Source organism: Anguilla rostrata, chromosome 10 (assembly GCF_018555375.3).
Source record: "Anguilla rostrata isolate EN2019 chromosome 10, ASM1855537v3, whole genome shotgun sequence".
Lineage (NCBI taxonomy): Eukaryota > Metazoa > Chordata > Actinopteri > Anguilliformes > Anguillidae > Anguilla > Anguilla rostrata.
Window position 1 is genome coordinate 13,491,247 of NC_057942.1, and position 20,554 is coordinate 13,511,800.

The 20,554-nt window shown below is 40.7% G+C and overlaps 2 protein-coding genes across 13 annotated transcripts in view; both read left to right on the forward strand.

Moving 5' to 3' along the window:
- The first annotated feature begins 146 nt into the window (after positions 1 to 146).
- Positions 147 to 11,948, forward strand: LOC135265060 (phosphatidylinositol 4-phosphate 5-kinase-like protein 1). 2 transcript variants are annotated; one of them, XM_064354277.1, is made up of 10 exons: positions 147 to 310; positions 2,708 to 2,893; positions 5,842 to 5,892; positions 6,913 to 7,067; positions 7,169 to 7,293; positions 7,606 to 7,640; positions 7,748 to 7,803; positions 7,903 to 8,015; positions 8,998 to 9,160; positions 9,486 to 11,948. In XM_064354277.1, the coding sequence occupies exons 2-10, from the start codon at positions 2,714 to 2,716 to the stop codon at positions 9,934 to 9,936; spliced, it is 1,329 nt and encodes a 442-aa protein (XP_064210347.1). In that variant the 5' UTR covers positions 147 to 310; positions 2,708 to 2,713; the 3' UTR covers positions 9,937 to 11,948. The 2 variants fall into 2 exon arrangements, with proteins under 2 accessions (XP_064210347.1, XP_064210346.1); XM_064354276.1 differs by lacking the exon at positions 147 to 310 and adding an exon at positions 853 to 1,120.
- Positions 11,949 to 14,192: 2,244 nt separating this feature from the next.
- Positions 14,193 to 20,554, forward strand: part of LOC135265061 (endophilin-B2-like) — a 29,368-nt gene continuing 23,006 nt past the window's right edge. For 3 of the 11 annotated variants that reach the window (XM_064354278.1, XM_064354282.1, XM_064354283.1), the window contains exon 1: positions 14,194 to 14,398. In XM_064354278.1, coding sequence (XP_064210348.1) covers positions 14,336 to 14,398 — 63 coding nt within the window. In that variant the 5' untranslated portion in view covers positions 14,194 to 14,335. Of the gene's footprint in view, positions 14,399 to 20,554 lie in introns of all 11 variants that reach the window. The other 8 variants (XM_064354285.1, XM_064354287.1, XM_064354286.1 and 5 more) reach the window with 5 other exon arrangements.

A 20,554-nucleotide genomic window follows, 5' to 3' on the forward strand; every position in this document is an offset into this window, starting at 1 on the left:
AGTGAATGGTGAATGGTTTATGATTATAACATTATAAAACAGCTGGAATAACAAGCATAAATGCACACATCAACAAAAGCAGTTCTGAAGCTAAATGACCCACCTAGAAATTCCTGCCTAACCTGATAGCTCTGGAATGCGGCACTGATGAATCGTTTTGGTGAGGTGTACACTGAAGATAATATACAGGGTATGAGTTATTCTTACATATACATACTCGTCTTTTTTAAAGGTTTTACTTTCCTTTTGTTTACAGTGAATTCTCTCTAATCCTACTAAGGAATTCTCATCATCAACTCACCAAAACTGTGTAAGTAGAAGCCTGATTTTATGTATTTTGTGATTCAAGGAAACGTTAAAGTTTGCCAGTGTCGTTTTAGGGGGAGTGTAATGTACATTCATATTCAGGTCTATACTATATGCTCTGAGCATAAACCTCATGGAAAAACTATGGATATATCTGGACTCTCAATTCATATATTCTGGCCAATGAATGAATGAATGAATGAACACATCACCACAAATACTGTGGCAGTTTATGCTTTCTTTTTTATAGGCCTAAAGCAAAGTTAGCTTTAGCGAATCACTCCACTGGTCTTTTTTTACCCGCAGTGCCGTCGATATTGAATAGCCTGGAGGACCCTGGGTTAATGCACTTTCGCAAAAATCGTTCCTCGTGTGCTCTCTGTCAATTACGAGATGTACACGTTAAGCTTTTTTCCATGGTCTTTATGTTTTGTACAACATCTGGGCGTTTCTAGGACGTAGAGAAGTTTATAGTAAGATAAATACCCTTTTCACTCCGCCTTGTGCATACACCCCTGTGGTGATTTTTTATGTACCTTTGGTACAGTCCATAACAAAACGTGCTGAGTATGTCTGAGCATTCATCTACACACCGTTTCTGGTCTGTGACGAGTCGCCTGTTGAGAGGCGCTGGTTCCCGTGCGTGGCAATGATGCTACAGCGAGGTATGGGCTGAGCGGAGGTAGCTGATTCTTGACGAGAGAATTGTGAAATCTACTGCGTTCAGCCAAATAGTATGAGGATAATGCTTTGAATTATCGGACAGCAAGATTGGCTTGATAGGAATTCGATGACAACCATGAGTCAGGCTGAGGTAAGGGAAATGTACTTCATTTCTAAACCGAACTATGAAACACTGACACTGACACAGTACACATCACGAACAGACATTCTAACTATATGGTGTCGGTGGGTTCACATCGTGTAGCAAAATAATAGGCTACTTATATTATTCAGTTTTTCCGCAAAACTGACTGTTATCAAGGGTATCCTATTGTTAAAAACACATGACACGTCTACGAGAGTGGAGCAGGTGCTATGCCGCAGTTTGGCTGAGACGATGTTGTAGACGAAGATGTGACTGCCAAAGTTAAAATTCACGCAGTAATTCGTTTAATATATTTATTCACCATTAGTTTTTATAGTTATAAATGAATCCAATTAAATGTAATTTTTCGGCAATAATGTTCGAGCTAGTAATACTGTGATACTGGTATACTGTTTAGCCTATATGGTGATATTATATTATTTGTTTTCATTTGTGTTCTATGGAGAGTCTGTATCATAATGACACTGTTTTGGGGCCTTGTTGCCTATTCCAGTTAAGTATGTAGCAATAGCGAGGGGTTTGTTCAAGCTATTTCCCAGCATAACTAAGCAAAAGCAGGGGTTGCGGCGGTGGGGTTGAGTGTGCGTGCGTGTGTGTATGTGTGTGTGCGTGCGTGCGAATGGTCAGCCTCCAATCCTGTTGTGGACCGTGTGTAAATTAACCAATCCAGACACAGTAAATGAACTGCTAGAAATCCAAAATTGACCCTATGTCTCCAAAATCGAGTGATCCTTAAATAAATGTCACAGAAATGTCACAGATAGTCTTACTGGAACGGCAAAGTTTAAATGTTTAAAGTTGAGATGTCTCATTACATTTTGTTACCGTCCATTCTACCATTACTTTACACCGGGCCAGTCAGCAAAGGATGGGCTCCACCTCTGTAGCCAGGTTCCTCCTGAGATTTATCCTCACTAGGGAGTTTTCTCTCACTACCATTTGACTGTTTATCTCCCCATGGGGGAGTTAAAAAAAAAAAAAAAATTATTATTTATTTTTTTTAATTTTTTGCCTTACTTGCTTTTGGGGGTCCAGGTCTGGTTTCTGTCCAATTTACTTCCGTTCCTCTGTAAAGCATCTTTGTGAAAGTTCTCTGTAAAAAGCACTTTACAAAATAAATTAAATTGAACTGAACTGAAAAAAATTGTATTGAATCAATGCGTGTTTTCAAATCAAATGGCAAATTTAGGTGGGAGCAATCCGCTACAGTGAGCAGTCCCCAGGAACCTAACGCGGTGGATTTTTGTGTACCTGTGTTGCCCGGCAGTTGCCGTTCTTTCACGCTGGTCAATAATTTATGATGAACTGGGACAAGCCAAGATTTGAACATAACTTGGACAAAGATTTTTTGTCTGGATTGAAACAGTATAGTAAAACAAATGAAAAACATGGTCTGTCTGTCAGTTGTTTCGCAACATCAGTGCATTAATTTACTGATGCCCAAAGCAAAATATAATTTCCAAGACTTTAATAGTACGGCACATGGCTATCACAGGACACGTACAACAATGCTGTAGTGCGTTTGTGCTTGTGTACGCGGTACTCACTGCAGTTTGCGTGCTTGTGTATCAGAGTGAGATGCCGGCAAATCGGCGTTCCCGCACGGGGAAAAGGCGGCTGTGGAGGGGCCTGAGACAACAGTGGAAACTCCTCGGGCTGTTCGAGATCGACCCGCAGCACGAGTTCTTCGGCATGACCCAGATGATGAAGGAGGGCCTGTCAGCCGCTGTGCAGAACACCATCGACAACCCACTAACGGTGAGAGCAGCTCACCTGCCGTGCCCTCTTTAACAAAGCAGACTCCTCCCTCGCCTTGTGCACAGTCTTCAGGGTCCTCCCCTGCTTCCTCTTGAATGTCTGTTAGACTCCTCCCCAGGAATCCACCTCCTTTTTCTGAGCTGTATGTTACGTCATAATCATTCAAGGAGCAACTATGGCGGTCAGTGTTCTATCTCTTTATGGACAGTTAAACAAAAACTTGCACATATTCTCTACAGCATAAAACTTGCTTTCTCTATGCAGTACACAGGCTGTGCAGATATTGTCTTTGACACCATGGCAAAGTGTACACCATCGCTGCTCAGTCAGCCGTTGCACTAGCCAGATTTGTCTCTAGACCGTGGTAGTGTGCCAGTGTATGCTTCAGCTGGACACGCCACCCAAGAGCCCCACTTCACAAAATTTGATCTAATGAAAATGTGCTTCAGTAATGGTTAAGACAGAAAAGGTCAAGAGCACTGAGCTCCCTGCTGATCAAAAAGGCCCGAGAACAGTGCCGTCTTGATTAATACATGCACACCCACACACACTCACACACACTCATACTCACACGCACACACACACGCACGCACACACACACACGCAAGGTTACGTAAGCTGAATGCGTCTTTAATTACCAGGTGCCTGACATTTCTTTATAGACTCTTGCTTTCTTGATTGGGCTCATTAGCAAAGCAGGGGAACCTTCCCCCTCTCCAGAGAGAAGCGATAACTAAGCAGCTGGTGCTGAAGTGTTTGCTTTGTGTTGCTGCTCCCCAGAGCTCCCATCATGGAAATAAGTGGCTGGCTGATCAAGCTCTGGGGAACGGGTGGAGTCAGACAGACATCAGGGAACAAAGCAACATTAGGGCAATGCAACGTATCCTGGGTTGTGTTTCTGTGGAAGCAGGACATCCCTCTGTGATTTTGGAAAATTAAACAGCAGCAGTGGTATGAAAAATTTGGTAATCAAGGAAAGGAGGTCTGCCTCCTTTGCCGTGCTTGTGTTTATACACTCTACACCATGCAAGAGATAATTAGTAAAATTTTCAGCGGTGGTTTTTAGATGTTCTGAAAATGTTCACTACGTTCAAGATAATTGCTTCTTTAATGGTGCAGGATGGACACATTTTGGAACCAGAGGTTGCAGGTACAAGAGGTTCAGTTTGAATAAATAGTGATTTTTGAGCTGTGTTTAATTTGGTACACTGTCTGTAGATAGGGTCTGAGAAATGTATCTGGTGTTATTTTCAATGACTGAATATCTGATAACAGTCACACAAATGCTCATTGTGCATGACTAGTGTCCACAAATTAAGAAAAGCAGTTTACAGACATTCAGATATACTGTAGTTGCCATATTAGGAGGGCCACTGAACCGAGGGAAATGAAAATATTTTATGCTCATCTGTAGCTTATGATCAATAAGTCTCACATAACATGAATTAGAGTTTAATCAGACCTAAATCATGTTAGCATATTGGGCATGACTGTGGCCCAGAGACCAGTTACTGCAACAGTACAAGCAGTTATTGGCACATGTGAAAAACCTCTGCCAGCTGTAGATAGTAGCCTAGGGTGACAAAACCGTATTTCACACATACTAGGCATTACCTGGATACTACAGTATGTGCGATAGATTTAAGACCAGTCCCAAGTTCTGTGAAAGGTTCACTCTAAAGCATGGAGTGGGCATTGCCAGGGACCAGCAGCCAAGACAAGCATTTGCACACATAAGCATTCCTGATATATATGTGCTGAATGAGCTATTAGCTTTCTGCTCTGAAAAACGTATTCACATGTTAAAAATAGTGTATTGATTTCATTCCACTTGCCGACATGACTATTTTTCAGACATTTCGTAATGGGAAAGGGAAGTATAGTCTGGGTGAAAACATCAGTGGAAATACTGAAGGTATTTCTGTAGGCAACCACCTGAAACTCCAGTTTAACAATTTATACTAATTAATAAACCTTGTGACTACTGTGAGTAGTGAGATGTAAGGACTATGTCGATCTGTTTATTTACGGTCAGCATCTCTTGTATTTGAGTTAGCTCCAGAGGTTCATTCTCTTATGTTGCCCATGGGCTCGAAATATATAAAAATAATATTTAAAACCAGCAACAAAAAACATTCAGTTTAAAGCCCTTTAACATAGAATTTCTTATGCCATAATTATGAATACATTAGCTAAAATAAATTGGAATGAAGGTTCCAATACCTGAAATTAATGAGATTTCCAAGTGAATGTACTGAGGCTTGCTGTTGGCCTATACGCCTGTAAGATTTGAAAAGGGAGTCTGGATTCTGTTTTTCCCATTGCTTATTTTGAAATTATTATGTTACAGCTGGGGAAGTGAATACATGGTTATAAAGTTTTAAACAAACATAAAATGTCTGGATATTGATATGTCTGTGTGTCTTAGTCAAGACAGACAGAGCAGCTTGTATTGAAAATAACTTGTCCCTCGGCATTGATGAATTCTCTCTCCCTATTGATTGATTTATTTGTAGAAAGGGCTTTGTGGGAAGGCAGGGTTTGGTGTTGACCCTGCTCTGGGTGCAGTTAGCCCTGCGATGATGTCATAACAGTCCAGCTCACACATGTGACAGCGGCCTCAGTTCCCATTGTGACCCGGCCAGCTGACTCAGCGTGTTCATCAATGAGAGTCCCATCTGTTGTTCCAGGCTTATACCCTCACCCTCTGTAACCCTGCGCCAAGCAAGACCCACCCAGCCACCTTCACACCAAGCTCATACATGCGTACACACACACACTCACACACACACGTGCACACACACATACACAGAACAACTCTGTGAAAGTTAGGGATGAAAAAGACTGATGGAATCCAGGCCTGTGTCCCACTTAGTGATGATACTCTATGCTCTCCATCCCAAAGCTGCAATAGCACCATAATACATACTATACCTCTTTTTTCCTAGGACGACCTGTCTGAAGATGATTTCAAAACGGAAGTCACTCAAGTACATCAGGTACAAAGCAAACAACCTGATTTTCCAGTCTTTTTATAACCTTTTAATCAAATTAAAGACTTAGGTGAATCAGTAGGCTCATAGGTATGTTGTTGAACATGTGTTTAAGTTCTTTCATAGTTTTTTCCTTAAACTTAACACAATTCAGGATTGGCTCATTATCATTTTCGTTGTTTTTGAATTCTTCATTATCTAACAAATAATTTGTTTTAATGGCCACGTGTCTACACTTTCACCAGTTTGGAGTCTATTGATTCAACTCAGTCTTTAATTTGATTGGAGAAATATTTTTTTCCAGCTTTACTTTATATAACAATATAATATTGTTTATAATATAACAATGTATCACATTAATAAGCACAACTTGAACATGGGACTTTATTCTTCATGGCATGCCTGTTTCTGACATAATGCTTAAGAGGGTAAGTAATCCCTTTAGGTATGAATATTACCTAATTAAGAAAAATGAACAGCTTGTTAAATTCAGGGATTGCAACTGTGGTTGGAACAAAAACCAGCATACATAGAAGGTCTCCAGGGCCTTCATACCTAAAGGGATTATTTACCCTATTAAGCATTATGTCAGAAACAGTCATGCCATGAAGAATAAATGTCCCATGTTCAAGTTGTGCTTATTATTGTGAGAACCGCTAATATGCAGAATACCTGTGATAGCATCAGACGGCAAAAAAGTAAATGAAGTAGGATTAAAGGGAAAATATCATTACATGCCTCATCTTAATATTACACAGCACATTGAAGAATGTCAAATGATCCCAAAGTTGTCCTGAAGATCTGATAATCTGATAATAATCATGCTCAGACATAATAATTACTATCCATGAACTGTGTATATATGTTTGTGTGTTACAGAGAGAAACGGCATTCCATGCTAAAAAGTGCCAGAAAGTATATAATTGAATATTTTATACTTAATGCTTAATCTGTACTTTACAGCATGCACATCTCTCCCTCCCAACCCCTCTTTCTCTCTCCCTCAATCCTTTTTTCTCTCTGAAGGGTTTCCAGATGGAGACATTTGCAGGACCTGTGTTTGCTCGACTTCGCCATTCCTTGGGGATGACAGAGAAGGACTACCAGCACTCTCTTTCCTCTGAAGGGTGCTACCTGCAGTTCATCAGCAACTCCAAGAGCAAGGCCGACTTCTTCCTCACGTGCGTGCGGGGGTCCCCATCGTGTGCTCTCAGTCGCATTTTCACACTCGAGCATCACTTTGGGTTTTCTCATGCAATAATAAACATCTTTCTTCACCCAGGAATGACAAGAGATTCTTCCTAAAGACTCAGAACAAACGGGAGGTGAAGTTCCTCCTGTCAAACCTGAAGATCTACTTGGCACACCTGGAGAGCTATCCTCACTCTCTGCTGGTCAAGTTCCTGGGTGAGCGACCTACAGAATGTCCTTCCTCATTCTCTGCATCTGGACAGACACAGATGTTCAAGTTCTGAGGACCATACATGCCAAATCACAAGGCATGGATGTCTTTTGGTTCATGTCCTCTTACAGTAGGTTTTCAGTGTTCAGCATAACTAGATGAGCAAAGATTCTGAACTCAAATACAGATAAAAATATTTGTATAATTCATTAACATTGCTCATTTAATGATCCTATTTAATTTGTTATAATTATAGAATATTTTTTCACTTTAAAGATGCCTCATCTTTTGTCATTTGTTTTGCTTTCTATATTAAGGTGTCCACAGGATCAAAATTCCTCGTCGGGAGAAGGTAATGAGTCATTAAGTGTTTCTTCATGAACAACAAATGTTAATCTCATATAATTTTAGCAATGTTGGAGCTAAAGTTTAACAGCACACTTAATTTTTATTTTTCAGAAGTACTTCATTGTGATGCAGAGTGTGTTTTACCCTGATGAGAGGATTAATGCCAGGTATGTTGTACAGTCAATGACTGCACGTATCATTGTTTGCCTGTTCCGTTGTATCCCAACAATGGCTGCCATTCCATCTGCATTTCTGGTTTCTCATAGGTATGACATAAAGGGCTGTCAGGTGAGCCGATGGACCAACCCACCCCCTGAGGGAAGCCATGTTATTGTGATTCTGAAAGACATGAACTTTGAGGGAAAGTATATCACCCTGGGTAAGAGATTTTTCAACCCCTGTAGGGATTATTCCAGTGGTTGTAATTATCAGTAGTTTGGGTTATTGGGGTATCTAGAAGACCATGAGAAAATAGTAAGCTCCATAATGTTTGGAACAAAGACATACTTTTTTCGTGACTTGGCTCTGTAATGGATTTGTAATCAAACATTGTGGTTAAAGTGCACATCAGCTTTTAGTTAAGGGTGTTTTTATACACCATGTAGAAACCCTCCTGAAGAGTGTTTATGATCAGTTGGACAGGTGTTTGAGGGTTTTCTTCATTATGGTGAGAATTCTTCAGTCACCAACTATAGAGGTCTTCCTTGACCTACCAGGACCAGTGCTCGCTTTCTTTTTCATGATGTACCAAACAGTTAATTCAGTAAGCCTAAGGTTTGGCCTGTGTTACTATGCTTTTTTCTTCTTATTTCTCAGCCTCATAATGGCTGAGAACAACTGGCACATCTGTGATCCTCACTCATGTTGACAAATGCCAATAACAGACTCCAAAGGCAATCAAAAGCCTAGAATGAAGACTAGATATTGAAAGCTCTCTTATACCTGCTGTAAGGAAGCAACTGGACGCAACTGACTATTCAGAAACACCTGTGAAGCCATTTGTCCCAAATATTATGGTGCTCTGAAATGGGTGGCTATATATAAAAGGTGCTGTAATTTATACATGGTGAAGCCTAAATGCATAAAAAATACCCTTTACTAAAAGCTGATAATCTGCACTTTAACCACATGTAAATTGTATGATTACAAACCAAGTACAGAGCCAAATCAAGAAAAAATATGTCTTTTTAAAAATGATAATTCAAATATCATTTTATACAGTATAATTCTTTAATATCTTTCATATCAGAATTTACTAATACTAATAATACAAATTGGAATTCACCAATCAACTGGAGTTGTTGGTCATCTGTGTATGACCTCATCGAGCCATTGAACATTTGTTGTATTGCATGCAACAGATGAGCAGGGAGCCTGGCTGGCTCGCCAAATGAAAATCGACACGGCCTTCCTGCAGAAGCTCAACGTGCTGGACTACAGCTTCCTGCTGGCTCATCAGCCCCTGCACAGGGACGAGCGAGACCAGAGCCACTCCTTGGCTACACTCATCATGCGCACCAAGAAGTAGGTGCCCTTCCCCCGGCTGAAAGCTGAGAAGCAACAGGTGTTCTTCTCAGAAGTCTTAATGAGCAACATTGTACTCACGTGGCCCAAAATTTTTGGGTCACATTACGAAATGTTTTTGTTACCGAAGCAAACACTAAATATGAATGAATATTTAATTAGATGCTGCTGTGCTGCAGTGGCTGCTTCCTGTGTCTTGTAATTGTTAGCTGTAACCAAATTAGCATTCATCCTTCAAACCTAGCATTTGGCCTTTATATCATACCGCTGTTATTCTCTACTCTGGCATTACGTTGTGCTTGTGGCGTTCTCTCCTTGTCTGCAGGTCTGTGGATCCAGGGTCCAGCCCCACCCATGCAGGTGTTCCCTGTGTCCCGGGGGCTGTGCTGGAGGAGGACTCTGCCCTGCTGGTGTCAGAGATGGACTGTGGGTCGGACAGCTTCCGGGTCACAGAGACGCACTCCAGCGATGGACTGATCCCTCTACAGGAGCTTCAAGGCGGGGCTGCTGGGACCAGTGCAGACTCTGAGCTGCAGGAGTTCCAGGTCCAGAACCGGCGGCTGCTGCCCAACTTCAAGAACCCCCTTCATGTAATTGACGGGCCTGACCTGCGCTATTTTGTGGGAATCATCGATATCTTCACTGTCTATGGCTTCAAAAAGAAGCTGGAGAACTTGTGGAAGAGGTTGCGATACCCTGGCCAGGCCTTCTCGACTGTTAGTCCCCCGGCCTACGCCTGCAGACTCTGTCAGTGGGTGCAGGACCACACCAAGTAGGCCAAAGACACACAAAGACTGTCCATAGCGATTAAGCTAATTGGTCACAGTCACCCAACTGCTTTGGTTGCTGCTCATGTGCGAGCATGACTGTACCACTCTTGCCTTCAAAGTGTTTTAGTACTTTCTTCCACAACTCCACACACTGCATTAGTTTAAAAAGTAACATAAAGCTTTCAGCCAACTCCAGCACAGTCCAAACCATATACCTGGTGGTATAATCAGGAAGCAAAAGACAAGTCCTTTGTTTAATTTCACCAGAGTTAATCCCAAATAGAACAATCCCACAAAACAATCTGAATAAGGTGCTACAGATGAATTAATGTTGAATCTATGCAGGTGTGTAATCCCAGACACAAATGCCTCAATGTTAAAAGCTGGAAACAGATTTTATATGATTATTCTGGAAGAATTTCCTGCATACAAAGGGTTCTGTCTTGCTGGAGAATAGGATAGGGTCAGGTATCATTTTTCATTTTTGGTCTCTAAACCAGGCATCATCTGGTTTTGCCTTTCGTTGTTCAAATTAAATGATGCATAAAGAGAAATGTCACATTTTAAGAGTGAATGCAGGGTTTTCTCATCTAACATATTTTAGGAAACAACATTTTTTGCCTTTTTAGTCAAAGGTTCTGTAGGGATTTGAGTCAAGTTTAACACTTCTCCATTATCTGTGAGCATAGAAAGCACTGCATATTCCTCTAACCTTTCTGATTGGTACAACAACATGTTGTATCTGTATTGATGCCCAGTGGTCTTGATTGGCAGCAAGGTGTTGTTTTCTAAAAATACATTTTGTTTGTCCATGAACGTATATATATATATATATAACCGTTCCAGCATATATACAATGCATTGACACCATGCGTGACACCACAAAAAAGGTATTTTTGAATGTATAATACAGCACAGCACTGGCTATAGAGCAACTGCATACAACATGGGTTTTGTTCATCCAACCAAACAGTAAGCTCACATACACATTCATATGTGTTCAAGGAAGAAAGACTAGAACCAAGTATTGCTTGAGATACAAGTCTAGATGCCTTGTTCAGAAAATTAATTTTGGTTAAAATTTTCCCTGAGCAGTGGAACAAATTCTAAAGTCAATTTGTGAGAAAGTAACTTAATATATATGAATTTATCTCTCTCATGGATTTCATATGAACTGTAGTTTACTGTATGACAGTGTGTGTTGCCTGATGGACTTGTAATTTAGAGTTGAACAAGGATGCTGTGTAGATGCACTGCTATCTGTGTTTACCAGCGGTCGCACGTTGTCTGTTTTTTGAGAATGGAAAACATTAAATTGATCAATGATAGTTCTCATATCTAAATGCTATTTTAAGTTGCATGTTTTGTTTTTATCTCAAAATGATTTTGCAATATACTTTGTTGCTGATCTAGCGTAAATGTTTTGAGGCCAATAACTCTTTACTCATGTATAAATGACTAGCCTAGAGGTCTGTGTGGGTTGGAATGATTGCATTTCTTTCGTATAATGTAGTGGAGACCTCTAGATGAATGACAGCAATGATGTATTGGTTCTTGTCTTTTTATTAGTATTAGTTTTTTCTCTTTATTAATGTTTTTATTTAAATATTACTCTTTATATTTATTTACATAGAAAGCCCATGTAATGTTACTGGGACATTGTATCATGGCCATATCACTGTTGTAAGCACTGATTACTAAAAAAAAACAAATGAGCATACTATATTGTGGCATGAGAACAGATTTTAACTGCAGCATATCTGTTCGCTGTTTTCCTATGCAGATGATGGAGATTTTGTGGTATGAAGGTAAGACTTAAAACAAATACTTTACCATCCACACTCCTGCTTTCCCTTGTTCAGCTGGTATGTGCTGTCCCAGACTGCTAGGAAAACTGGCAAATTGCCTGTGCCTTTTGTTTGGCAGGTTTTTGCTTAGAATGGTATGTGTGCTAATAAATGTTATGACATCAACAAAAATGATGGAGGTGATAATGGTAATAAACATCCTGAGCAACAGTTTCCTTCTCTGTCTTTTTGTTGAGCAGTTGTGCATAAAAATGTATTCACCAACCTGTAGATGGAGCCAATGAACTTGAATACTAAGCTCAAAACTCACGCAAAAGGACCTGTTTGACTGTATTTCCAAAATTAAACACCTTTATGCTTTAGGGTGGGGTATAATCATATCAATATGTTCAAATTCATCAAATTAATTAAAATACAGAATGCATGGCAAAGACTGTCACATCTGGTCAGATTTGTCCAGAATACAGCCATAATTGGTCTCTTTTTTTTCTGTAATTACATAAAAGGATTCTGTTGTGTATCATTTCAATGGCTGTGAAGTCTGTGAGCTAGAATTTAACTACAATTATGGTTAATGAAATGCAGTCAAATGGAGTTCAATATTTCAGTTTAGCTGCACAATCACTGAAGCTTGCAATGAAGCTGAAGGTCGCAGTATCATTTAGAATGCAGGGACAGGAGTGAAACAAACATTATGGATTTTCAGATGAAGACTGTTGGCTTCATTTTAATGGATCTGGTCAGCTTGGCCTAGTAATCCAGTTGCTCAACACATCTGATTGATTCAATTTGTGCTGCTTCAGTAATAAACCACCTGCCCCCCAAATTACATGGTCAGCCCATATCTGTGTTTCAGTGGGCATGTGATTGACAGGATGTTCTTTGTTCTTTCATGCTGATTTTCTGTTGATAGGAAAGAATACCCTTTTCCTGTGGTTAATCAGTGGGTTGGCTTTTGAATGTGCGACACAGTGAAACAATTCAGAGAGCATGAAAGGTGTAGCATTATGTCACTCTGGCATTTCAGTTTTTCTTGCGAACGTGGACTAGAGGGTTTTAGGCTGTGCATGAATGAGCTATAAAACTATACTTATTTTTTATTTAATTGTTTTATCAAAGTAAATCTTTTCGATCACAGAGTCATGGTCGGAATGGGTATACATTGTTATTGCTATCTCTCTCAGTGCCTCTGTGCTGTCTATGAGCCTGACAAACAGATTGGCCACACTTCAATACACCGGTTAATCCTAACAAACTTTCCCAACACCAACTACAGGCTTCAGTGGCTATTCACTGGTACTGAACAAGGAAGCATGTCTAAGTCATGACCCCAGTACCCACATATCATGGAGCTATACAAACATATGTAGCTTGATTAAAGACAAACAAATCAAACAAACAAAAGAATCTGGTTAAATGGGTTAAATTTCAGTTTTTTATATTTATTATAAAACGTATTATACGTTTGGGTTATCCAGTTCATTTTGTGAGAATCATTTTTGAAAATAATAAAATGGAATCTGAATAGAACAGACCTTACTTAATTCACAAATTAGTAATTATCCTGAACAACTGGAGTCCCAGTGCAATAATGGGAACATTGTGCTATATGAGGATCTTTTTATTGGGACATTTAAAAAAGTACAGGGATATAATTTTTGTCCAGAATTTATCCAAAATTGTTGCCATTGTTTTTGCGCATGCAGTCCAAGTGAGTATTAGTTAAATAGTTTTTAAAATGAAAATGAAAGTTTATAAAGTCTGGATTTTTCATTTATTTGTGTAAGAGGAATAGACAGACTTCTCTACAGACAATGGTCAGCTAGAGTAATGTGGAATTATGAGATCGGCCTACTGTTAACACAGAGATGGTAGAAAATACCTTTTCAATAATAAAAGATAAATTGACAAAAACATGAGACAGAATCGGCGCAGCATCAACGATCTGGTTTGCATCAAGTGGCAAGGGACTTCATTTTAATTCGCACAGGACCAATTCGTGGCGACCATACTACAGGCTGCGCATGCGTCTGGAACATATTTGACAGGACGGGCAGACGAATGTAGAGATAACGCTACTTTGCTATGTGACAGGATTGTACAAACCAAACGCAACTGTTACATTAAATAAAGGGTACATTAAATAAACGATTTACACTGCAACTCCACGGTCCATTGTGTCAACCCAATGGACCAAATATGGTAGGAGTAATAGACACTGACTCTATTGTATCGATTGGCGTTTTTCTCTTACCTAGTTGTGTTTTGTTTTTCTCCTATCGACGACAACTAGTTTAACTAGCTCGCCAGCATTATTAAATCCCCCTACAATTATACTGAAATAACATACTTTGTGGATAGAATTTTCCCTCTGCAACCCTCGAATTACAGTTTTAAAGGAATTACTTTTCTCCTTTAAACGTAGTCCGATTAGCCGATTTCCGACACCACGGATGGCTCAAAGATTAGTGGGTGGCTTGCTCTGTCCAATTCACTGCTAGTAGTGCCGTAAACGGAGCGCGCGCTAGCCGAATTCCCTGGGCAGAGGTGCAGCAAGCTGATGTTGCGGGAGGTGGTTATATGCACTCGCTGACACAATGGATTTCAATGTGAAAAAACTGGCTTCTGATGCAGGAGTCTTTTTCACACGCGCTGTGCAGGTATGAAACTATGCAGCTGGACACCTCCCCCGTTTATCGATCTTGATATCTAGCGAGTTCGTGATATTTCCCTTTTTTTTAGTTTACAAGGTGGCTAGCTAGCTGAGATAGCTAGTAAATGCACATTTTGTTTTAATGAAATATTTTTTTGGCTGGTGTATTTTTTTTTTAGTGGTACAGGTACAGCGCTTTCTGTGAACGCGCACTTGAATGCTGGCTGTATGGACAGTCAGCCTGTTTGCCGTTTTTTCAGTTTATGTTCCCCGTGGCTACCAGAACTGAGTTCTTTACATAACTGTCCGGTTGGCTATTATTAAAAGCCAACAAGGCCACACAAGGCTGACTGAACTCGTTTATTATTCAGTGCTGTCGAATTAGTGCCGAAAGCTCAAGTGTGCTACTACTAGCTAGCAAATTGTCAGTGTCACTCAGATGCGAGCTTGCGAGGTGACTAGACTAATACGAGCTCGGAAATCAACTTCTTGTTTCATTTTCTGCTCCAGTGAGCATTTCTGAGAACTTTGATGTTTGTTGGCGAGCAAACGTTGCAAATAAATTAAATGTTGGTATGGCACGGCTATCTTGACTCGTCATGTTATGTAGCCTATCCTTGCAGGATAAGCTACATCAGTTAGCTAATAATAGTTAGCTGCGTAGGATTTTATGGTACAGCAATGTTACTCTCAGTCAATCTTTTGCACGTATTTCTAAAATGTTGAAATCTGTTTTCGCTAGTTCAATGCCCCTAAACATTCAGTGGATAACTAGTAATGTCATAGCTAACGTTACGTCGGGGCAGCTGAATCATGGTCAGTAAACCTGTGCGCAATGTAGCTAGCGAATTAGACACTAAAAAACGTCGAAAGCTTTTATTTGTCTTGTCATTTCCTGTAAAAAAAAAAAAAAAAAAATAGGTCGACTACTTTACACACAATGCTTTCGGTTGGAATTCGGTCCAAAGACGTTCCTAGCTTCATATTGTCGCATAAGGCTAGCATGTATACGTTTGAGTAAAACACCTTCGCTTTGAATGGATCGAGTGCGATAACTACTGTAGCCGGGACATCATTAATTATGTAGCTAGTCTGTGTTGTCATTTACGCACACACATTATAACGAAAGTAGGTGCTTTGTGTATGTTAGTTATCAAGTTGGCTATAAACTTTTTTGCTTTTCAGCTCATTAACTACTCAGTAACACGTCAGGCTCCGTAATTAACTGTGTAACTGACAGGCATGCATTTAATAGTATTGTAGTAGCTAATGTAGCCTTTGATAAGTTAACTATATAGCTACCCTGCATTTTGTGGGATCGGTGTTTGTATGTTATGAAAAGAATACGAAGGCTGAATATCTGCTGTTTCTGCTCTAATTTTGTTTGATAGATAGAAATTATGTTTATTTACTTTTTAAATTATGTTTCACGTGTGAACCAGCAGACCACATGAGTTACATATATCAGAATGGAGTAGGTTGGTTCATGGAGCCAACAGGAGGAATCTCACTTGGTTGGATTCCTTGTGTGCACCATGCACTCGGCAGTGTTTTTTCTTTGACAGATTTGATGAGCAATTCCTGTTAACTTTTAACTGCCACAGCCCTTTAAAGCGAATATTTTACTTTACTCAGGCTAATCAAAAAAAGAGATTCAAGTGGTTCTGCTCCGTCGGCTGTGAATGCAGGTTTTCAAATGATAACCATGACAGGATTCATGAGGATTCAAATATTCAGTTAATATGCTGTCGGTATATCGGTGTCTAATAGTGGTCATGGCTTGCATAGATGTTTGCAGGTTTTCAAATCATAACATAATGTTCATGACAGCATTTGTGAGGAATCAAGCATCCACTTACTAGTACTATCTGTACTTAGGTGTGTAGTGGTCATGACTTGTATGCATTTATAGTCACCAGAAACCCACCCCCACTGTCCTGCTTGAGTCTTCTCTCTTGATGTGAAATGATAGTTTAATTGCACTTTTGCACCTTGTGTTTTTCTAGTTATAGTTTTCTGCACTGTCAGCAGTGGCCTTCCTGTTATGTGAAACGAGCAATGCTAGGTTTCAGTTTCCTGCTGCATGCTTGCATCCTGGTTTACTCTTTGGTCTTCTGGGTAATAGGTCATCCGGAACTTGGATCTCTGTTGACACAATGTACTGATAGGATGTCAGGGATCAGTGACTGTGTTTACATGCACACTCATATTCTAGCATTAACCTGCAATATTCATGTAGCCTGACTGTGACTCACATGTAAGGGCATTGAACTGAATGCTGATTAATGTAAACACCTTTTTCAGAACTCCTGCCTGAAAAGGCTCATGCTTTTATGTTCTGTTTTTCATGATCTTTGGTTCACTTGCTACCTTGCCACCCCGGCAAACTTTTGTCTCAGTTATGAAAGACATTAATATAATGAAATATCTGGACCCTTTGCTGTTTCAACATGACAATGCCCCTGTGCACAAAGCGAGGTCCATAAAGAATGGTTTGCCGAGTTTGGTGTGGAAGAACTTGACTGGCCTGCACAGAGCCCTGACCTCAACCCCTTCAAACACCTTTGGGATGAATTGGAATGCCAACTACATGTCGGAGCTTATCACCCAACATCTGTACCTGGCCCCACTAATGCTCTTGTGGCTGAATGGAAGCAAATCCCTGCTGCATGTTCCAAAATCTACTGGAAAGCCTTCCTAGAGGAGTGGAGGCTGTTATAGCAGCAAAGGGGGGTCCAACTCCATATTAATGCCCATGGTTTTGGAATGAAATGTTCAACAAGCACACACGGGTGTGATTTTCAGGCGTCCCCATACTTTTGGCCATGTAGTTTATCTTAATTTCATATCACCAACAAAATTATGTAGAATATTAAATTAATATTCAATGTATCGCCCAGCCCTAGGTAACATGTTCACTCCACTGCCTATCTCCTATATTATAGCGGACAGTTCACGGTTTTATTTTTCCAGTTTGAAAGTGAAATAACACACTCTGATGCCAGATTCAAGCTGTCTGGGAGGTCAGCAACATAGGTAAATGGATGAAGCAAAAGGGATTATATTTGTCCAAGGAGAGAAACGATAAAATTGAGAAAAGCCACCAATGTTCATGATGGGTTACGGGAATAAATTTGATGTATTGATGGAAGCACATCTCAGGGGTGCGATTTGCTGGTCTCCACAGGGTAGATGCGATACTTGATACTATTAGCTTAAGTGTCACTGTCGTCTGACGTACAAGCGCTGACCGTTTTATTTCCCCAGACCCTGTAAGCGTGAGCTGTAATTACCGATAATTGGCAAGTGTGGATGTTAGAGCCGCAGCTATAGAAGATGAGTGGTGTACGCTATGCTATCTTTGTGTAGAGTGGCAGTCCTCTCCAGCTCCTTTATTCCACTGAGTCATATGCGAGCTCGGTGTTCCCAGTCGGCTGTTGGCTGGCTGTGTGTTGGCGTGTGCAGGACAGGCCCACCCTCACCCGTGTGCCCACCTGCAGGTAGGCCGCTTTAAGCCCAGCTGCCCGGTGTTTCAACACATATGGCTCTCTTGCTGTTCAATTATTCATGACCATCTACGGGCCTGGGTTTAGGGTGTCTGCTGCCATACCTCTTAAAGGTGTCCTTTCGATCATCCTAATGTTTGCCTTTTTTGGCTGTAGACTGTAGTCATCCACGCAGATGTGACGCTATCGCTGGTTATTATTAAGAAGCTGTAATTAAAGTAAATTGGCAGTTGCGGAGGTTGAAAGTTGGACTAGACAAGCACTATAGCTATGCAATTATCTTTGTATTGTGCACACCGGTAATTTAAGTGTGACAAAGCGGCGCTTCAAAAAAATCCTTTGGTGAATAATTTGGAAACTTTATTTAAAATAAAGTTTTTAAAATGATTAGAAGTTTTAGTTTTACCTTTACTAACACATTGAGTGGATTTTACGTAGTGATAAAAATGGCTGATAGCAATCCACCCTGATGCTGAGCCCTCTGGCAAGTCTGTAACTGGGGCTGCAGTCAGGTCACAGAAGGCATCAGTTATAATGAGCTGTTCTCCTGAGCCAGCTGACTGCTGTGACTGTGAGGTTGGATGGATGGACTTGCCACAGACACCAACCAGCAGGCACATCAGGCGAAAACAGCCAATCAGCAGGCACGTCTGGAGAAAACAGCCAGTCGGCAGTTACATCAAGAGAAGATGGGCTTCAATAAAATAAGGTCTGGCAGCTGGAAACCCTGGAATGGTTCCAAAGGGAAAAATGAAATGCTGTGCTCACAAAGTAACTACATATGGGCCGTCGGTTGGCGTGTTCAGTTCTACAGCAGTGATGTGTTCTATGATCCAGGCCTTGTGCTGCCTGTGGAAATAAATCTTGCACGGTGTAATAGGCCATTGCATCACCCAGGGAGAGAAGTTTTTCAGTAGGGCATCCTCCACCACATTGCATACTAGCTAGTAGCAAATAGTGACCAGACACCTATAGTCTGCATGTAGGTTGTAAAGTCCTCTGCCTCAGTAATTACACAGCTCAGCTGGTGGCTTGACAAGTGAACATTTTTGCTGGGTACACACACTTGAGGAGGATGAGCTAGTATAGCATGCACCTTCCTGAATTCACTGAGGATGTGAATTGCAATTATGTCCGGCCATCTTTAATTGGGGTGGGAAAAAAAGAAACAAAGTAACTAATTGTGTCAGAGTGTTTCTCAGTGAAGTGGTTGCTCACTATAACTCAGTACATATTGTTTTCAGAGTGTGTGCTACCAATTTATGTCCCCCCAGAGTTTCAGCCATTACTGTCATATCAAGAAGAATAGAATAATTGTGTTCCTCTGGATAATTTCAGGCAGTGATTTGCCACTGATTGATTTTATTGTTGAGTGCAGAAATTACGGTCTAAGACTGCATGACAGACAGCTTAGTTAGCCACAACCGTGCTGTTGGTGCCAGGATTCTCTCCCAGTTTAAGAGAACTCCTCCAGCTGCATCATTGTGTATAGTGTCATTGTGTTTAGTTTATTCATTAGTCTCTGTCACTGCCTTTTGGCCTCTGTTACACTATACCGCTTGGCTAGTGATCGTTTCTAGTTACATTTACAAAAATGTAGAAATGCTACAGTATAGCGCAAGTTGTCACCTCCTTATATTTTATTTAATATTATTTAATTTTATTTATTTTTTAAAATTATTTTTAATTTTTATATATTCATTTTATCTCTTGGAACCTTAAGACAATTTTTGTTTTGTCATCAGGGCTCCCTTGAAAAAGAGACCCAGTGTCTCAATGTGATTTCCCTGTATAGGGTAAATCAAGGTTCAAGACAGTATCACCGTGACATTAAAGTCCAGAGGCTGAATGTGCCCTTGATAACCCTGTGTGGTGCATGGTGGCCTCTGCATCCTTTTAGCTGTGCCGTACTGCTTAGCAAGGCATTCACCTTGGCAGCTTCAGGATTAGCGGCTAGCCCTTACACAGAGGGGCAGTATTCGGTGTGTCTTGGGGCTCTAGGAGGTCCCATCTCACAGGTGGCCCTGCTGTCCCACAGCGCTCCATCGATTATCACGACCAGAATAGCCCTGAGACATCCAAGCCCCGCGTCAGACCTTTCCTTTCACTCCGATGACTGGGCTGCTGACTCACTGTGAGCGCAGTGGCACGAGGCCAGTTTGAATACCACTTGCTAGGGTGGAGGTGCTATTAGGTGGATGGGTGTGGTGTGGGGGAGTAATATTTACGCAAGTGAGTGTGGTTGTATGCGCGTGTCGGTGTCTTGTGTATGCATGTGTTGTGAGAGTGTATGTGAGAGAGCTGTTTGCTGTGCATGCGTTGGAGAGTTTCTGTGCCATGCACAGATCTATATCATGTAACGTATGACTGCAGAAATGCAATTTCCTTCCTCTGGTGACGTGGTATGGCTCTGTACTGTGAAGTTATTTTGTTAGCTGTTCTTCTGGAATAGACCAGTCACTGTGGATGGATAATAAGGTCTTTCTTGTTATGTGTGGTTCTCATACCTGAAACTGAATACCGAGGCTGCAGATGGATAGACAGACAGTGTGGGAGTGAGGCTAATTTTCCATTGGATGCTGCCTAGAAGGCATGTTAGTTTGTCACATAAAACAAAGCAACAAATAAAAGTTCTGCCCCAAAATCATTTGTGATGA